Genomic DNA, 14,154 nt, shown 5'->3' with positions numbered 1-14,154 from the left:
TCAGCTTCATGGGACAATCTGAATGTTACCAAACCAGCCCTCTTTCCTCATTAAGTAGGGGAATTCCCATGAGGGCAGGCCCCTTTCACAGGAATTTCTAATAAAGTCCTTTGTCATTTAACCTCTATATGGATATACAGGTGGGGCTAGCATCCTAGAGTTTTGATCCAGACCCAGCTGGATGCAGGGCAGGTCTCCAAAACCTTCCTAAATATGACTGTGGCAAAACTGCTCACCTTCTTTGCTTCCTCAAAAACAACTGTGGATTGAAGGGTAATCCTAGAATGGAGAGGTGAGAAGGTGTCACCCCCTCAAATATAATTGTCCTTGTATTTAAAATGTAAAATTTTGTAGGATATAGCAGTAAAAGAATAGAAGATGTTGGGTGATAATTTGAACATATTACAAAATCAAGGGAAGGGCCATTTTTAAAAGGATGGGTGGGACTAGAAAATATTTGTAGTAAGCAAGTAACATATATATAGAGAGAGATTGGAAATGATGGATGGATGAGGAGTAGGGGAAGCAGTTAGAAGAGGATGAGATCAAGGCGGGGTTAGCCATGGTAAAGAGAAGGTCACCCCATCCCAAAAAATTGGAATGAAGTGGGAGAGGATACATGAATATTGAGCATATTAACAGATGGCTTCCACATAAAGCCTTTGTTAGAATAGGGCAAATAAACACTCACAGAGCTAGGGCTAAAGCCCATGTGTATACCTATGACAGATCATTTGTTCTTAGCTGGGTCTTACTCTTCATGATCCACTTTGGGGTTTTCTTGCCACCAAAGATATCACAGTGGCTTGCTGTTTCCTTCTCCAGCTCATTTTACAAATGAGGAAACTGAGATAAACAGGAGTAAATGACTTAATCACTAGGAAGTGTCTGAGGAAGGAATCTTATCCATGATACCACCTGACTGTTTTCCAGTACTCATGTTGAAGAAATCAAGGATTCTAGAAGTATGGATTCTGGAAGTTTTGAAGTAGATTCCTATATGTCCAAGCTCTTTATACTCTAACTGAACTATGATAGATAACTTTGTTGTGCAAAGTTCAGGCCCCGAAGAGATACTGTCCCTGGAAAATGGTAGATTCATTTTCTAAGCATTCCTTTTCTGGATGCCATACCAAAGCCATAATTCTGATGGTGGAAAAATAGCTAGTAAAGGGCAAGACCTGAAGTAAGGAGGATAAGTTCAAATCCAGCCTCAGACACTTACTAGCTATGTGATCTCAGGCAAGATATTTAACTTCTATTTATCTCAGTTTCCTCACCTGTAAAATGAGAATAATAAGAACACCTACTTCCCAAAATTGTTGTAAAGTTCAAATGAGATAATACTTATACGATGCTTTGTAAACCTAAAAGCACTCTAAATACTAACTATTATTATTATTATACTATCTGTGAGATCTTGAGCAAATAGTAGCTCTAAAGTCAGGAAGTACTGAGTTGAAATCTGGGATCAAACATTTGTGACCTTGGACATATGCCTCCATTTTCTGGTTCTCTCATTCTTCATCTATAAAATGGGAGGGGAAGGGTGGATTCAATACCCTTCAAGGTCCTTCCCATCTTTTAATATATCATATGTCCAGTTCTAAATCTATGATCTCAAGAAAACCAGAAAGTCTGTTCCTTTTGGGAAAACCATCTGATGTCACTTTGTACATTTCCTGGTAGTTTAAATTGGGCTTGTCCTATAGGGTGTCCAGACTGATTCACCCTGGTTTCTGTGCTACAGCAGCTCCCCACCCAAGAAGCTCCACCCCCAAAAAAGGCTATTTCTTAGTGACTTAGCCTGTGGAACTGTCACAGTGGGAATACTGAGGCTTCCACTTTGCTTATCTGTTGAAAAGCAGAGAATTATATAAGAGACTTTGCTTGCGACCTTGCAGAACAACAGCTCGCGTCTGAGGATACTGGGACAAAGATTTCATACAGGTATTCTTTTCCTTAGGAAATGCCAACTGTTGCTGTACTTCAGGCCTCTATGATAGCTGTGGGGTCTGATGGAAGTTGGAACAGAGTCTGAATCTGGGCTCCAAGACAGTTCTTTGTTGTGAGATACTCTGGGCTCAGAAAGTGTCTAACCCCTTTCTTCTTTCATAGGGGTGGGAGCAGGACTAGGTTGAGCCATTTAGGGGACTCAGTATTATCAGTTTAAATGATGTTCCTTGGAGCCTATCGAGTCAGAGTATAAGTACTATCTATACTCATATCAGAGAAAACTAGATAGCACAAACAAATCTGGTCTCACATATTTATTTGGCAAGTCCCTTAACCTCTGTCTGCTTTAGTTTAACTGTATGTAAAAAAGGAAATAATAATAGCACTCACTTCCTGGTGTCTTAACATGAGATAATACAAAGCATTTGCAAATATAAAACACTATGTAAATGTTAGTTATTATTATGGCTTATATACATTTTTATATTATTTATCTGTTCACATGTTATATATCCTCAATAAAATGTAATCTCTTTTCTTTTTTTGGTCTCTACATTCCCTAAATACATTTTCAGTAAATGAATGAATATACTCTATTGACATGACTTCCATCCTGTCTCTACAGGTGTTGAGAAGGCCCAACCATGGACAGTGATAAGAGCAAACCAAGTAAGTAGCTCATCCAGGGGCTTATATCGCATATGAATATGATTTGGGAAGTGATAGGTGATACAGTCAAATACAAGATAAATTGTCTAATTTCCTTTGTCCCTAGGCTATAACTGACAACTCAGATTCAGAATGACAGATTCAGTTAGCCCAAGGAGAGAAAACATTTTATAGTAATAATAATAGCACATTGAGATTTGGAAAATGTTTCACATAAATCCTTTCACTTGATCCTCACAATGAGAGGGAGTAAGTATTCTACTATTATCTGCATTTTATTGATGAGGAAACTGAGGTTAAATAAAATCAGGGTCACACAGCCAAGTAAGATTTGAATTCAGGTCATCTTAATTTCAGTTTCACCACTTAATCCACTGGCCCCAAACTACATTTAAAAAACAACATGGGCCCTCATCTACGGAGGTAAAAGCCTGCTGACCTAGAGCTATATTGTTTATAGCCCATGTCATTATAGGTGAATATGACTTCAAAGTCAAAGATGGAAGTAGACCAAAAGATCTGACTAGTGGACTTTATTTTAGGAAAACAGAAGAGACACAATTTAGGCAAGATTGTATGTAGCCCCTATCATCAACTGTGCAATTAGAGCATGAAGACTCTCCAGAAGAGGGCAGAGAAAACATAAGGTTAAAACCCACAAGGAAATAGTGGTTTGGGGGCACATTAGAGAACAGTCTCTTCTTAATAATATCTCTTTTGGGGAAGGTAAATGTGAAGATGGAAAAGAATCCCTTTCTTCAGCCATAGTCCAAGTGTCATGGCAAGGTGTCAAAGATATTTTTGAATTTTAGATTTCTTGTAAATTGGTCCTTGCACCCAGAATGAAAGGGAAGAGAGAGAAAATCTGGAGAATTGAGATACCGCTATCTTGTCAGGTATCCATCTGATAGTGAATAGAATGATGGCTTTAAATATAGGAAGATCTATATTCAAATTTTCCCTTAGATAATTATTGATTGTGTGACTTTGAACAAGTTACTTAACCTCTCTCAATCTTCTCATCTGTAAAATGTGTATAATAATAACATTTACTTTATAGAATTGTCTTGAGGATCAAATGTAAAAAGTCAGGTGAGCAAGCATTGTTGAGCACCTACTAGATGTTAAGCACTATGTGGTATGTTTATACTAGTTATCATCATTAATACAATTGTCATTGCCATCATCATCATTGTTATCATCATCATCAATTTCCCACAGCAAAGGAGCTAGAACTGAATTAACAGAAAGGCCAAAGAAACCACAGATATAGAATTAGACTATTCACAATATGGGTATCTGTTGTCTTTTTTATTTGCTGTTTTTTCTTTCCCCTTGTCCCTACTATTCAATTGTATATTCCTATATAGTACTTTGTAATAAGTTTCTTTTAAATTACATAAGAGCTTAGTTATTGCCATTGGGAATAGTGAAAGGGATGTGTGGGATAAGGAAATCTTTCTGATTTCTCCCCAGAGAGAAGAACTCATAGAACCCATAGTAGCATTGAGAATATAAAGGGTACCTGGGGCTGGGTCATGGAATGACTGGCTTAAAGAGAATGATGTGGGATGAGTGAAGGTGATGGAGAAGTGAAGGACTACTTCCCCTCCACTGTGACCTGGACTCAGGCTGAGCAGAATCACTTACATATCAAACACTTGTTGGAAAATTTGGATTTCTAAACTCTGCAAGTAGGAACCTGAAAGCTCCAGTTTTTTGTTGTAATCGGTGGTTGTCTCTCCATGCTTGAGTGAATTGGGTCAATCATTAGTTTCATCTTGACTAGATCAGACAATGCCTGACCCATCTAGTCTGTCAAAGAGATGTCATATCATTAAGTGATTTTCCCTAAGATACTCTTGAATCTTTGACCTTCATGAAAAGTCAATCAAAGGATTTAATTTTTAAAATACTTTTTTTCTCTCCCTTCCATTCCTTATTTTTGTTCTTCCTTGTTACAGGCCTAGCCTACCCCTTAGGATATCAGAAGATACTCCCACAGTCCCAACTTTACACCTAAAACTTAAATTAATGGAATTTTTATTTTATTCTCCAGTGTTCAGAGACACAGTCAGTATTATCCATCTTAGAGATACCAACCAGCAAGTATTGATCCTGCAGAATAATATTCTCATAGCATCGCCACACAGTGACTACGTGACTCCTGGTAAGCCTTCGTTTAGATGGTGTCTTGGGGTGTGGCTCTCTCATTGTGTTCCTTTTAGTCAGTTTACAAGCATTTATTAATGTACTAAGTAAGCACTGAAAATCCAAAGAAAGACAAAAAAACATGGTTCCAACCTTAAGGAACTTATAAGCTAATTAGAGAGACAACATGTTACTATGTAGGTTTGTACAGAGCAGATGAAGATATTCTTCAAGAAGAAACCATTAGTGGTTAGAGGTTGGAGATGGGGAGTGTCTCTTATAAAAGGTGAGATTTTAATTGAGATTTGAGAAAAAACAGAAAAATCAGGAGATTAAGATGTGGAGGGAGAACATTTCAGTGTTGAGGATTCTTAATCTGAAATATGGAGAACTTTTTTTTTTTTAATTTTCTTACTTATATTCCAACATCATTGGTTTCCTTTTATACTATTGGATGCTTTATTTTATGCATTAAAAACATGATTCTGAAAAGGGGTCCAGAGGCTTTCACTAGATTGCCCAGGACACAGAAAAGGTTGAGAATCCACCCTCTAGTTTTACATCAAGGAAAATACAAATTGGGGTAGGTTTCAGAGAAAGGTAGTAAATTCAGTTTTGGAAATTTTAAATTTAAATTTAATGTTGTTAAATTTAAGATGTCTATGGGACATCCTGTTCAAGATGTCCATTCTCAGTTTAGAAGATAGATAATATCTATATTTACTTCACAAGATAAAAACCCTAACAATTTTGGGGAAAGCATGGGAAACATAATAGTTGTGACCCATCTGCCTGTGTCTAACCTGAGTGTTCTCTCTTAGTGAAGACACAGCAGTTTCTTTCAGACCACCAGGCTCAGACAGGAGCATGTTCTGCAGAAACTTTTCTCTTACTGTGTTTAAATCTTTCTCAAAAGCTGCATCCACACCATTCCCTGATACTGGACTAATATCTATATACCCATTCCATTGTGATAAATATTATGACTTCCCTTCTCTCATCCCCAGTCACTTTTGCATCACTGCCATGCAGAGATATAGAAAACTTGGAGAAAGACAAAGGAACACCTATTTATCTGGGAATACATGGCAAAGAACTCTGTTTGTGCTGTGAAGAAAGTGGAGGGGAGCCCACCCTGAAGCTGAAGGTGAGCAACTAGGAAAACAATATTCATTCTACCTAATAGAAAAAAGCAAAGGTATGGATGAACCCCAAATCCTCGATCTTTATTTTTAGAGTGTTCTAGTATGTCATGTGAAAATATTAGTCATGACATTCTGGAAGTCCTAACAGCAAAAACTATTGCTTCTGCTACTGGTTTTTGGGGGTGACTGTGCTCAGCTCTTCCCTGGAGCCCACCTCCTTTTTAGAGGAAAAGACTTGGCAAGAAGAACAAAACACCTATCTATATAGAGCTGATTTACCTCCTTTTTTTTCCCTTAATGTTTCATTAAAACATTAACACTGAACATGAATACAAACAATGATATTGATGAGTACTTAACAATGACTTGCAATAGGGGCAATTTTGTGACTCAGTAGATAGAGCACCAGCCCTGAAGTCAGAAAGACCTGAGTTCAAATCTAACCTCAGACGCGTAATACTTTCTAGCTGGGCAAGTCACTTAGCCCCAATTGCCTTAGCAAACAAAACAAACAAACAAACAAAACAAAAAAACTCCAATGATTTACATTTAAGTTCACTCATTTCAATGCCTACTGGGTCATGGCATTATTTCAACATTTCCTTTTAAGGTTCTCTGAGCAATCTTTTTTCCTCTATTCACCCTCATTTTTCCTCACACATTGTTGCTATCATTGAGTCATTTTAGACTTGCCCGACTCTTCTAGATCCATATGGGATTTTCTTGGCAAAGATGCTGGAGTAGTTTGTCATTTTATTTTCCAGCTCATTTGACAGATGAGGAAACTGAGGCAAACAGGATTAAGTGACTCCCCCAGCTGGAGAAGAAAATGACAAACCACTCCAGTATCCTTATTGGCAAATATGCTGGCATATTTACAGATGATGAAATCATGGCAAAGTTAAGTGACTTGTTCAAGATCACAAAGCTAGGAAATGCCTTAGGCTAGATTTAAACTCAGATGCTCCTGACTTCAGATTGGATGTTCTAACCACTGAGCAATCTAGCTGCCCTTTTTCTCATAGGATTCCAATGTATTTTTAGGTAAAGTATAGAGAGTTTGCCTCAAAGTCAGGACAATCTGGATTCAAATCTGCACTCTGACACATTCTGGCAGTGTTACCTTGGAAAATGTGGTATGTGGTATGGTAGATAGAAGGTTGGCTCTTGGAGTCCAGAAGGTGTTGGTTTAACTTTTGGTTAATAATAGGTAGACAACCAGATTCATCTTCATCTCACACCACTGTAGCTGGTGGCTGGGCTCCTGCACGCCCCGCACTGAGACCAAGCTGGTCTGAAAGACTCACCAGAAAGCTAGCCAAGCTCCAAGAGAAGGAAACAAGAGATTCATTCCATCTCTGTGCTGGTTGGAGGCTGAAGAAAGCAGAGGCAGAGGCTAACGGACAGGATGTGTGTGTGTGTGTGTGTGTGTGTGTGTGTGTGTGTGTGTGTGAGAGAGAGAGAGAGAGAGAGAGAGACAGAGACAGAGACAGAGACAGAGACAGAGACACAGAGAGAGAGGGGGACAGACAGAGACAGAGAGTTAGATGATAGATAGATATAAATGGATAGATAGATGATAGATAAATGGCTAGATGAATGAGTGGATGTATGGATAGATGATAGATATATAGATAAAATGGATGGATGAAAGAGAGATGGATGGATGGATGGGTATTGGATAAATAAATACATAGATAATAGGTAGAGAGATAGATGAATGGATAGATGGATAGGTAGAAGATAGTAGATATATGGCTATAGATAGATAAAGAGATAGATAGATGAATAGGTATACGAAGATACACAGATGGATGGATAGATATTTAATTAGACATTATAATATATTAGATATAATAAATATCTATAATCTCAACCTCCTCCTTTAAACATTTGGAGCTATGAAGGGAGATTAATTTACCTGCTTGCAAAAGTCAAGTCCAGAGAAGATTACTGTCCTCATCTATCTTCCCTCTACTAAATGTCTTTCTTCTGAGAGCTGTGTAGTATGAAGAGCATTGGGTCTGGAGTCAAGAAAGCCTGAGTTCAGATTTGAATTCATAGCTTACTAGCTATGTGGTATTGGGCAAGTCATCTAAATTCTCTGTATCACAGCTTCATCATCGGTAAAATGGGGAAAAAACTGGCATTTACCTGTGAGGTAGTTGGATTAGATACATTGACATATATAAAGTGCTTTGTAAAACTTTTTTCACTTTTAAATTTTAATATTTTATTTTTCACCAATTTTTTTTACTAAAAAATTTTAAAATTTTGAGTTTCAAATTCTCTCCTTCCCTTTCTTCCTCCCTTTCAATTGAGAAAGCAAGCAATTTGACATAGGTTATATATGTGAAATCAAGAAAAATATCTTTCTTGTAAGTCATACTGTGAAAGAAAACAGAGACAAAAAAGAAAAAAAAGAAAAAAAATTTCCATCAACATACAGGCTCCACAAGTTTTTTCCTCTGATGATGTTCAGCACCTTTCATCATAGGTCCTTCAGAATTATCTTATGTATTGCTGAAAAGACCTAAGTCATTCACATTAAGTTATTATACAATATAGCTGTTACTATGTACACTCTTTTCCAGGTTCTGCTCATTTTACTTTGCATCAGTCCATGTAAGTCTAGGTTTTTCCAAGAGCATCCTGCTTGTCATTTCTTATAACATAATAATCATGTACCACAACTTGTTCAGCCATTTCCTAATTAAGGGACATCCCCTCACTTTTCATTTCTTTCCCACCATCAAAAGAAGTGTTATAAATAGTGTTTTACAAAACCTAAAGCACTTTATAAATGTTAACTCTTATTTTAAAATTCCAATTCATTATCGCTGCCTAATGAGAAGAATTTAACCTCTGATTACATTTATTATGGATAGTCTCTACTTGCCATGGTCAGACCAAAACCATAGATTTTTTGCATAACCATTACCTAAAGTAACTCATGCCAGAGTTCTAGGGATAAGAGGAGGCTCTTGGGAGTGTAACAGGTAGCTGACCAGTCCTTGGAAACATATACATTTCGCAAGACAATTTTCGGTAATTGCTTTTTTTTTTTTTTCTGTTCATCTTATGAAGAAAATCTTTTGAAACACCTACTGAATAAGTCTAGGAATTAGAAACACTATTTCCTATAAAGTGACCAGGTCTGGGAGGAGCTCTTACAGATTTCTTCCACTTTATCCAAATGGCTTGGGACAAGAAGAAAGATACATGATTTGGTCGGCTAGTGTCTTTTGTGTACACGCTCATTTTGAAGTCAGCAATCAACCAACGGGCAGGAAACAGTTACAGATACCTACACCTGTTCTCTATTCTACATTCTCAGGAATACACAGAAGCAGCTCACCCAACCTATTCCCAGGCCTGGGCTGCTATTAGTCAGTCTCCTATTGCACTAGCAACTGAAGAGCAATAGAAAGAGGAGCCAAATTTAAGCATAGTTGACCCTGATCTCTTCCTTTGCTTCTGTTGTCTTAATTCATGATGAGGCGTCTCTGAATCATGAGCCTTTTTGATCCCCCCCTACACTTTCTCAAGTTATCTTCTTTAATGGGTCTTTTCTTTCTGCTCCACAGGAAAAAAATTTATGGAAACTGTATCAGTCTAAGGATGCAGAAAAACCTTTTGTCTTTTACCAAAATCAGAATGGTAGTACGTCATCCTTGGAATCAGCTGCATATCCTGGATGGTTCATATGTACCTCAAGTGAATTGAACAGACCCGTCAGAATGACACAGCAAAGAGAGCCAAACTGCAATACATCCTTTTATTTGTCAGAATGAAATGAATCTGGGATATACAATCTTGGTGGCAAAAGAACCTGACCTTACTCTACAGCAGGAATTCTCAATCTTTTTTTTTAATGTCATAGACGTCTTCAGCATTCTGGCAAAGCTTGTGGATACACATGAAACAACCATTCTCAGAATCATGTTTTTAATTAATAAAATTCAAAATTATTTTTCTGTTTTTATTTATTTTTATTGAAGTTTTTTATTTTCAAAACATATGCAGGAATAATTTTTTCCAATGTTGACTTTTGAAAAACCTTGTATTCCAATCGCCTCTCCCCCTTTCCCTCATCTCCTCCCCTAGATGGTATGTAATCCAATATATGTTAAAGATGGTAAAAATATATGTTAAATGCAATATATTTATACAATGATCTTGCTGCACAAGAAAAGTCAGATCAAAAAGTTAAAAGAGAGAGAGGAGGAGAGAGAGAGAGAGAGAGAGAGAGAGAGAGAGAGAATAAAATTCAAGCAAACCACAACAAAAAAAGTGGAAATGTTATGTTGTTGTCCACACTCAGTTCCACAGTCTTCTCTCTCTGGGTGCAGATGGCTCTCTTCATCACAAGATCATTGGAACTGGACTGAATTATCTCATTGTTGAAAAGAGCCACATCCATCAGAACTGATCATCATATAATTTTATTGTTGCCATGTACAATGATCTCCTGGTTCTGCTCCTTTCACTTAGTATCAGTTCATAAAAGTCTCTCCAGGTCTTTCTGAAATCATCCTGTTGATCGTTTCTTATAGAACAATAATATTCCATAACATTCATAAGCGGGCCTGCCAACCCCCCGCCAGCCTTGGACATTGCACAGGGCACTGTTCAGGTAATCTGAGAGTAGCCTTGTAAGGGTGAACAAGATGGCTCTGGGAGGAAGGGGAACTACCCAAAGAAGCAACATGGCAGTTCCCAGGAGAGGCGTGCTGGACCTTAGAGGGGAGGACCTTGAATATCCTTATTAGGAAAGGAATAAACACATCATATCTACGTGTAGCTTCCTATAGAGAATCATGTATCTACTATAAGCTAGAATGTGATCATGTATGAAGTAGTAACTAGAAACAAGCACCAAGATGATAAAAGGACCTGCAGGCTTTGTAATAAACGGAGTCTCACAGCCCCCTGGCTCTGGCCCCTCATTGCTCACAGTCTTTGCCATTTCAGGTGGACAGGCAGTGATGGTCACATAAGGCCTGGTCCAATCGGGAGTTGGGGCCTTGACCCCTAACAAGCATTCAGATATTACAATTTACTTAGTCATTCCCCACCCGATGGGCATCCACTCAGTTTCCAGTTACTTGCCATTACAAAGAGGGCTGCCAAACATTTCTGCACATGTGAGTCCCTTCCCCTCCTTTAAGATCTACTTTGGTAAAGTAGAAACACTACTGGGTCAAAGGGTATGCACAGTTTGATAGCCTTTTGGACATAGTTCCAAATTGCTCTCCAGAATGGTTGGATCAGTTCACAACTCCACCAACCACGTATCAGTATCCCAGTTTTCCCACATCCCCTCCAACATTCATCATTATCTTTTCCTGTCATTTTAGCCAATCTGAGAGGTGTATAGTGATATCTCTTAATTTGCCTTTCTCTGATCAATAGTGATTTTGAGCACCTTTTCATATGACTAGAAATGGTTTCAATAAAATTAAAATTTTAATTAATAAAATAAAATATATAGAATCATTTCAACTAAATTGAAATAGTTTCAAAATATTTTCAGGAACAAAAGGTCTAGAATCTCAAGAATAATAATTTTTAAAATGTGGAGAGTATCTATTAGTACTAAAACTCAAATTTTACCACAATGTAGTAATTATTAAAAGTTGGATACTGGTTAATAATTGACTAATAATTATTTATTAAGCACTTACTCTTTGCCAGGCATAAACAATGCAAAAGGGGAGGCAAGATGGGGAAGGGGGGAGGGAGGAGCCAAGACGGTAGAAAGCAGACATGATTTTCTGTAACCAACTCTGGCCTTCTCTCAAACCAACAGCAGATTAAGCCTCGAAACTGGTTTTGAAGTCAAAGAATCCACAAATATTTAGAGTACAACACATTTCTAGAAGAAGATACCTTGGAGGACCTTCAGAACAGGTCTATTTTAATCGGGGAGGGGGACACTCTGTGGGCCCAGATTATAGCACAGGAAGACAGGGTAAGGAACTGAGGTCCGAATCAGAGCATTGCAATTCCACGCATCTTCTGTGAGCCTCTTAGGCTCTGTCTTGGTTACAAGCAGGTGATTTGGTAAAGTTACTAATGTTATGCCACAGTTCTCTTTAACTGTCCTGACTCAGTTTCCCTGTACTAGTTTCCCTTGTCTGAGTTTCTTTAACTGTTCTGTCTCAATCCCTTAAGTTGTAAAACTTCCCCTCTGGTCCATTAAGACTGAGGATTATTTGCTCTAAGGTTATAAATTGTTAGCAAGATAAACAAGAGAGTAGACCTCTTGATTCTTTTCTGTCCTCAAGAATTTACACTATCCCTCTAAAATATTCCAAGATACCTCACTGATATCTTTATTTCTGTGTATTCAGACATCCTGTCTCTGGGTTTTTAGGATTTATGGCCTCTCCCATCCTGACAGAAGTTTTCCCGCACTTTTTACCCCTTCCTTTGTTTAGAGAAAAGATATTTAAGAAGATGGGGTTCTTCCATTCATTGCTGGAGGCTGGAAGCTGGATGCTGGATACTAGATGCTGGATTCTTTGAGATGACAGTCTCCTTCAGCCCTGGGACCAACATGGATCCCTTGGTCCCAGTATATCTTTGTCTCTGTCTGACTGGATAATTTGAGATGAGAATCCTATCCAGTCAATTATGCTCTCCAATTAATAAAATATTAAAAACTCTCTAATCTCTCTCCTGCCTCAGTTTCCCCAGCATTACACTATTAAAGGCAAATTGTAAACCACGGAGCCCCAGAAGAACACTGGACCTAGCCATTATTATCCAACACTGGAACTCAATCAACAGAACTGCCTCAAGGCAAATTAAAGCAACTGTCACTCCTTTGCATTGAACAGACCTCAAGCATTAAAAAAATGAATAAAAAACAAAAAAGAACTCTCACAATAGACAACTTTTATGGAGAGAGAGAACAGACTGCAAATTCTGAGGTTTCTAAAAGCAAAGCAACTTCAGAAGGAGCCACAAATAGACATGAGCTAGTCCCCATTTCACAAGACTTTCTTCAAAGATTGCTTAAAGGATCTAAAAAGAGAGTTAGAAGAAAAATTAGAAGAAAAATGGGGAAATGAAATGAGATCATGGCAAGAAGGAACGGAAAAAATGAAAAAAGAATACAATGAACAAAAAAAATTAGTTGGCCAATTGCAAAAGGAGCTAAAAAAGGTAAATGAAGAAAATAATACACTAAAAATTAGAATTGAACAAATGGAAATGAATGACTCAATAAGACTTCAAGAATCAGTCAAACAAACAAAAAAGAAAAAGAAAAAATAGAAGATAATATGAAATATCTCCTGGAAAAAACAACTGACCTGGAAAATAGATCTAGGAGAGACAATCTAAGGATTATTGGGCTTCCTGAAAGCCATGATGAAAAAAAGAACCTAGAAATTATCTTACAGAAAATCATAAAAGAAAACTGCCCTGATATTTTAGAATCAGAAGGTAAAATAGTCATCGAAAGAATTCACTATCACCTCCTGAAAGAGACCCCCAAATTAAATCCCTAAGGAATATTGTGGCTAAATTTCAGAGCTATCATACTAAGGAAAAGATATTGCAAGCAGCCAGAAAGAACCAATTTAAATACCGAGGAGCCACAATTAGAATTACCCAGGACCTAGTAGCTTCCACCTTAAAGGATCGAAGGGCCTGGAATCTGATATTCCGAAAAGCAAAGGAGCTGGGATTACAGCCAAGAATAAATTATCAAGCTAAAATGAGGATTATCTTTCAGGGAAGAAGATGGACATTCAATGATATAGGTGAATTTCATCTATTTCTAATGAAAAAAACAGAATTGAACAAAATAATTGCTCTCCAAACACAGATCTCAAGAGAAGCATAAAAAGGTAAAAAGGAAAGAATTCTTGAGAACTATATTTCTGTTATGAGTATACTTAGAGAATACAGATATAATTTTATTTTATTATGATAATATGAAAAAAGGAGGTAAAATAAGGGAAATTACATCCCACAGTGAGGCAAAGAAAACTATTATAATTGAGGGAAAGAAAGGAGGGGGATGAGCATTGTGTGAATCTTACTCTCATCAGATTTGGCTCTAAGAGAGAATATCAGACATATTTGGTAGCATAAAGAAACTTGTCTCACCTTTTAGGGAAGTAGGGGGAAAAGAAAAGGAAAGACTAATAGAAAACAAGAATTAAGGGAAAGATGCAAAAGGGGGAAGGGGCATTAAAGGGGAGCCTTTTTTTTAGAT

At 37.5% G+C, this 14,154-nt stretch overlaps 1 protein-coding gene across 1 annotated transcript; it reads left to right on the top strand.

Annotated features, from left to right (window-relative positions):
* Positions 1–2,572: 2,572 nt before the first annotated feature.
* Positions 2,573–9,921, top strand: LOC127552349 (interleukin-36 alpha-like). The gene is made up of 4 exons (XM_051982906.1): positions 2,573–2,625; positions 4,685–4,795; positions 5,784–5,923; positions 9,509–9,921. Exons 1-4 carry the CDS (start codon positions 2,601–2,603, stop codon positions 9,713–9,715), a joined length of 483 nt encoding a protein of 160 aa, XP_051838866.1. The 5' UTR covers positions 2,573–2,600; the 3' UTR covers positions 9,716–9,921.
* The last annotated feature ends 4,233 nt before the right edge of the window (positions 9,922–14,154 follow it).

Source organism: Antechinus flavipes, chromosome 2, assembly GCF_016432865.1.
Source record: "Antechinus flavipes isolate AdamAnt ecotype Samford, QLD, Australia chromosome 2, AdamAnt_v2, whole genome shotgun sequence".
NCBI lineage: Eukaryota > Metazoa > Chordata > Mammalia > Dasyuromorphia > Dasyuridae > Antechinus > Antechinus flavipes.
The sequence above is the reverse complement of the archived record's forward strand: the minus strand, read 5'-3'. Positions and strand labels throughout refer to the sequence as shown.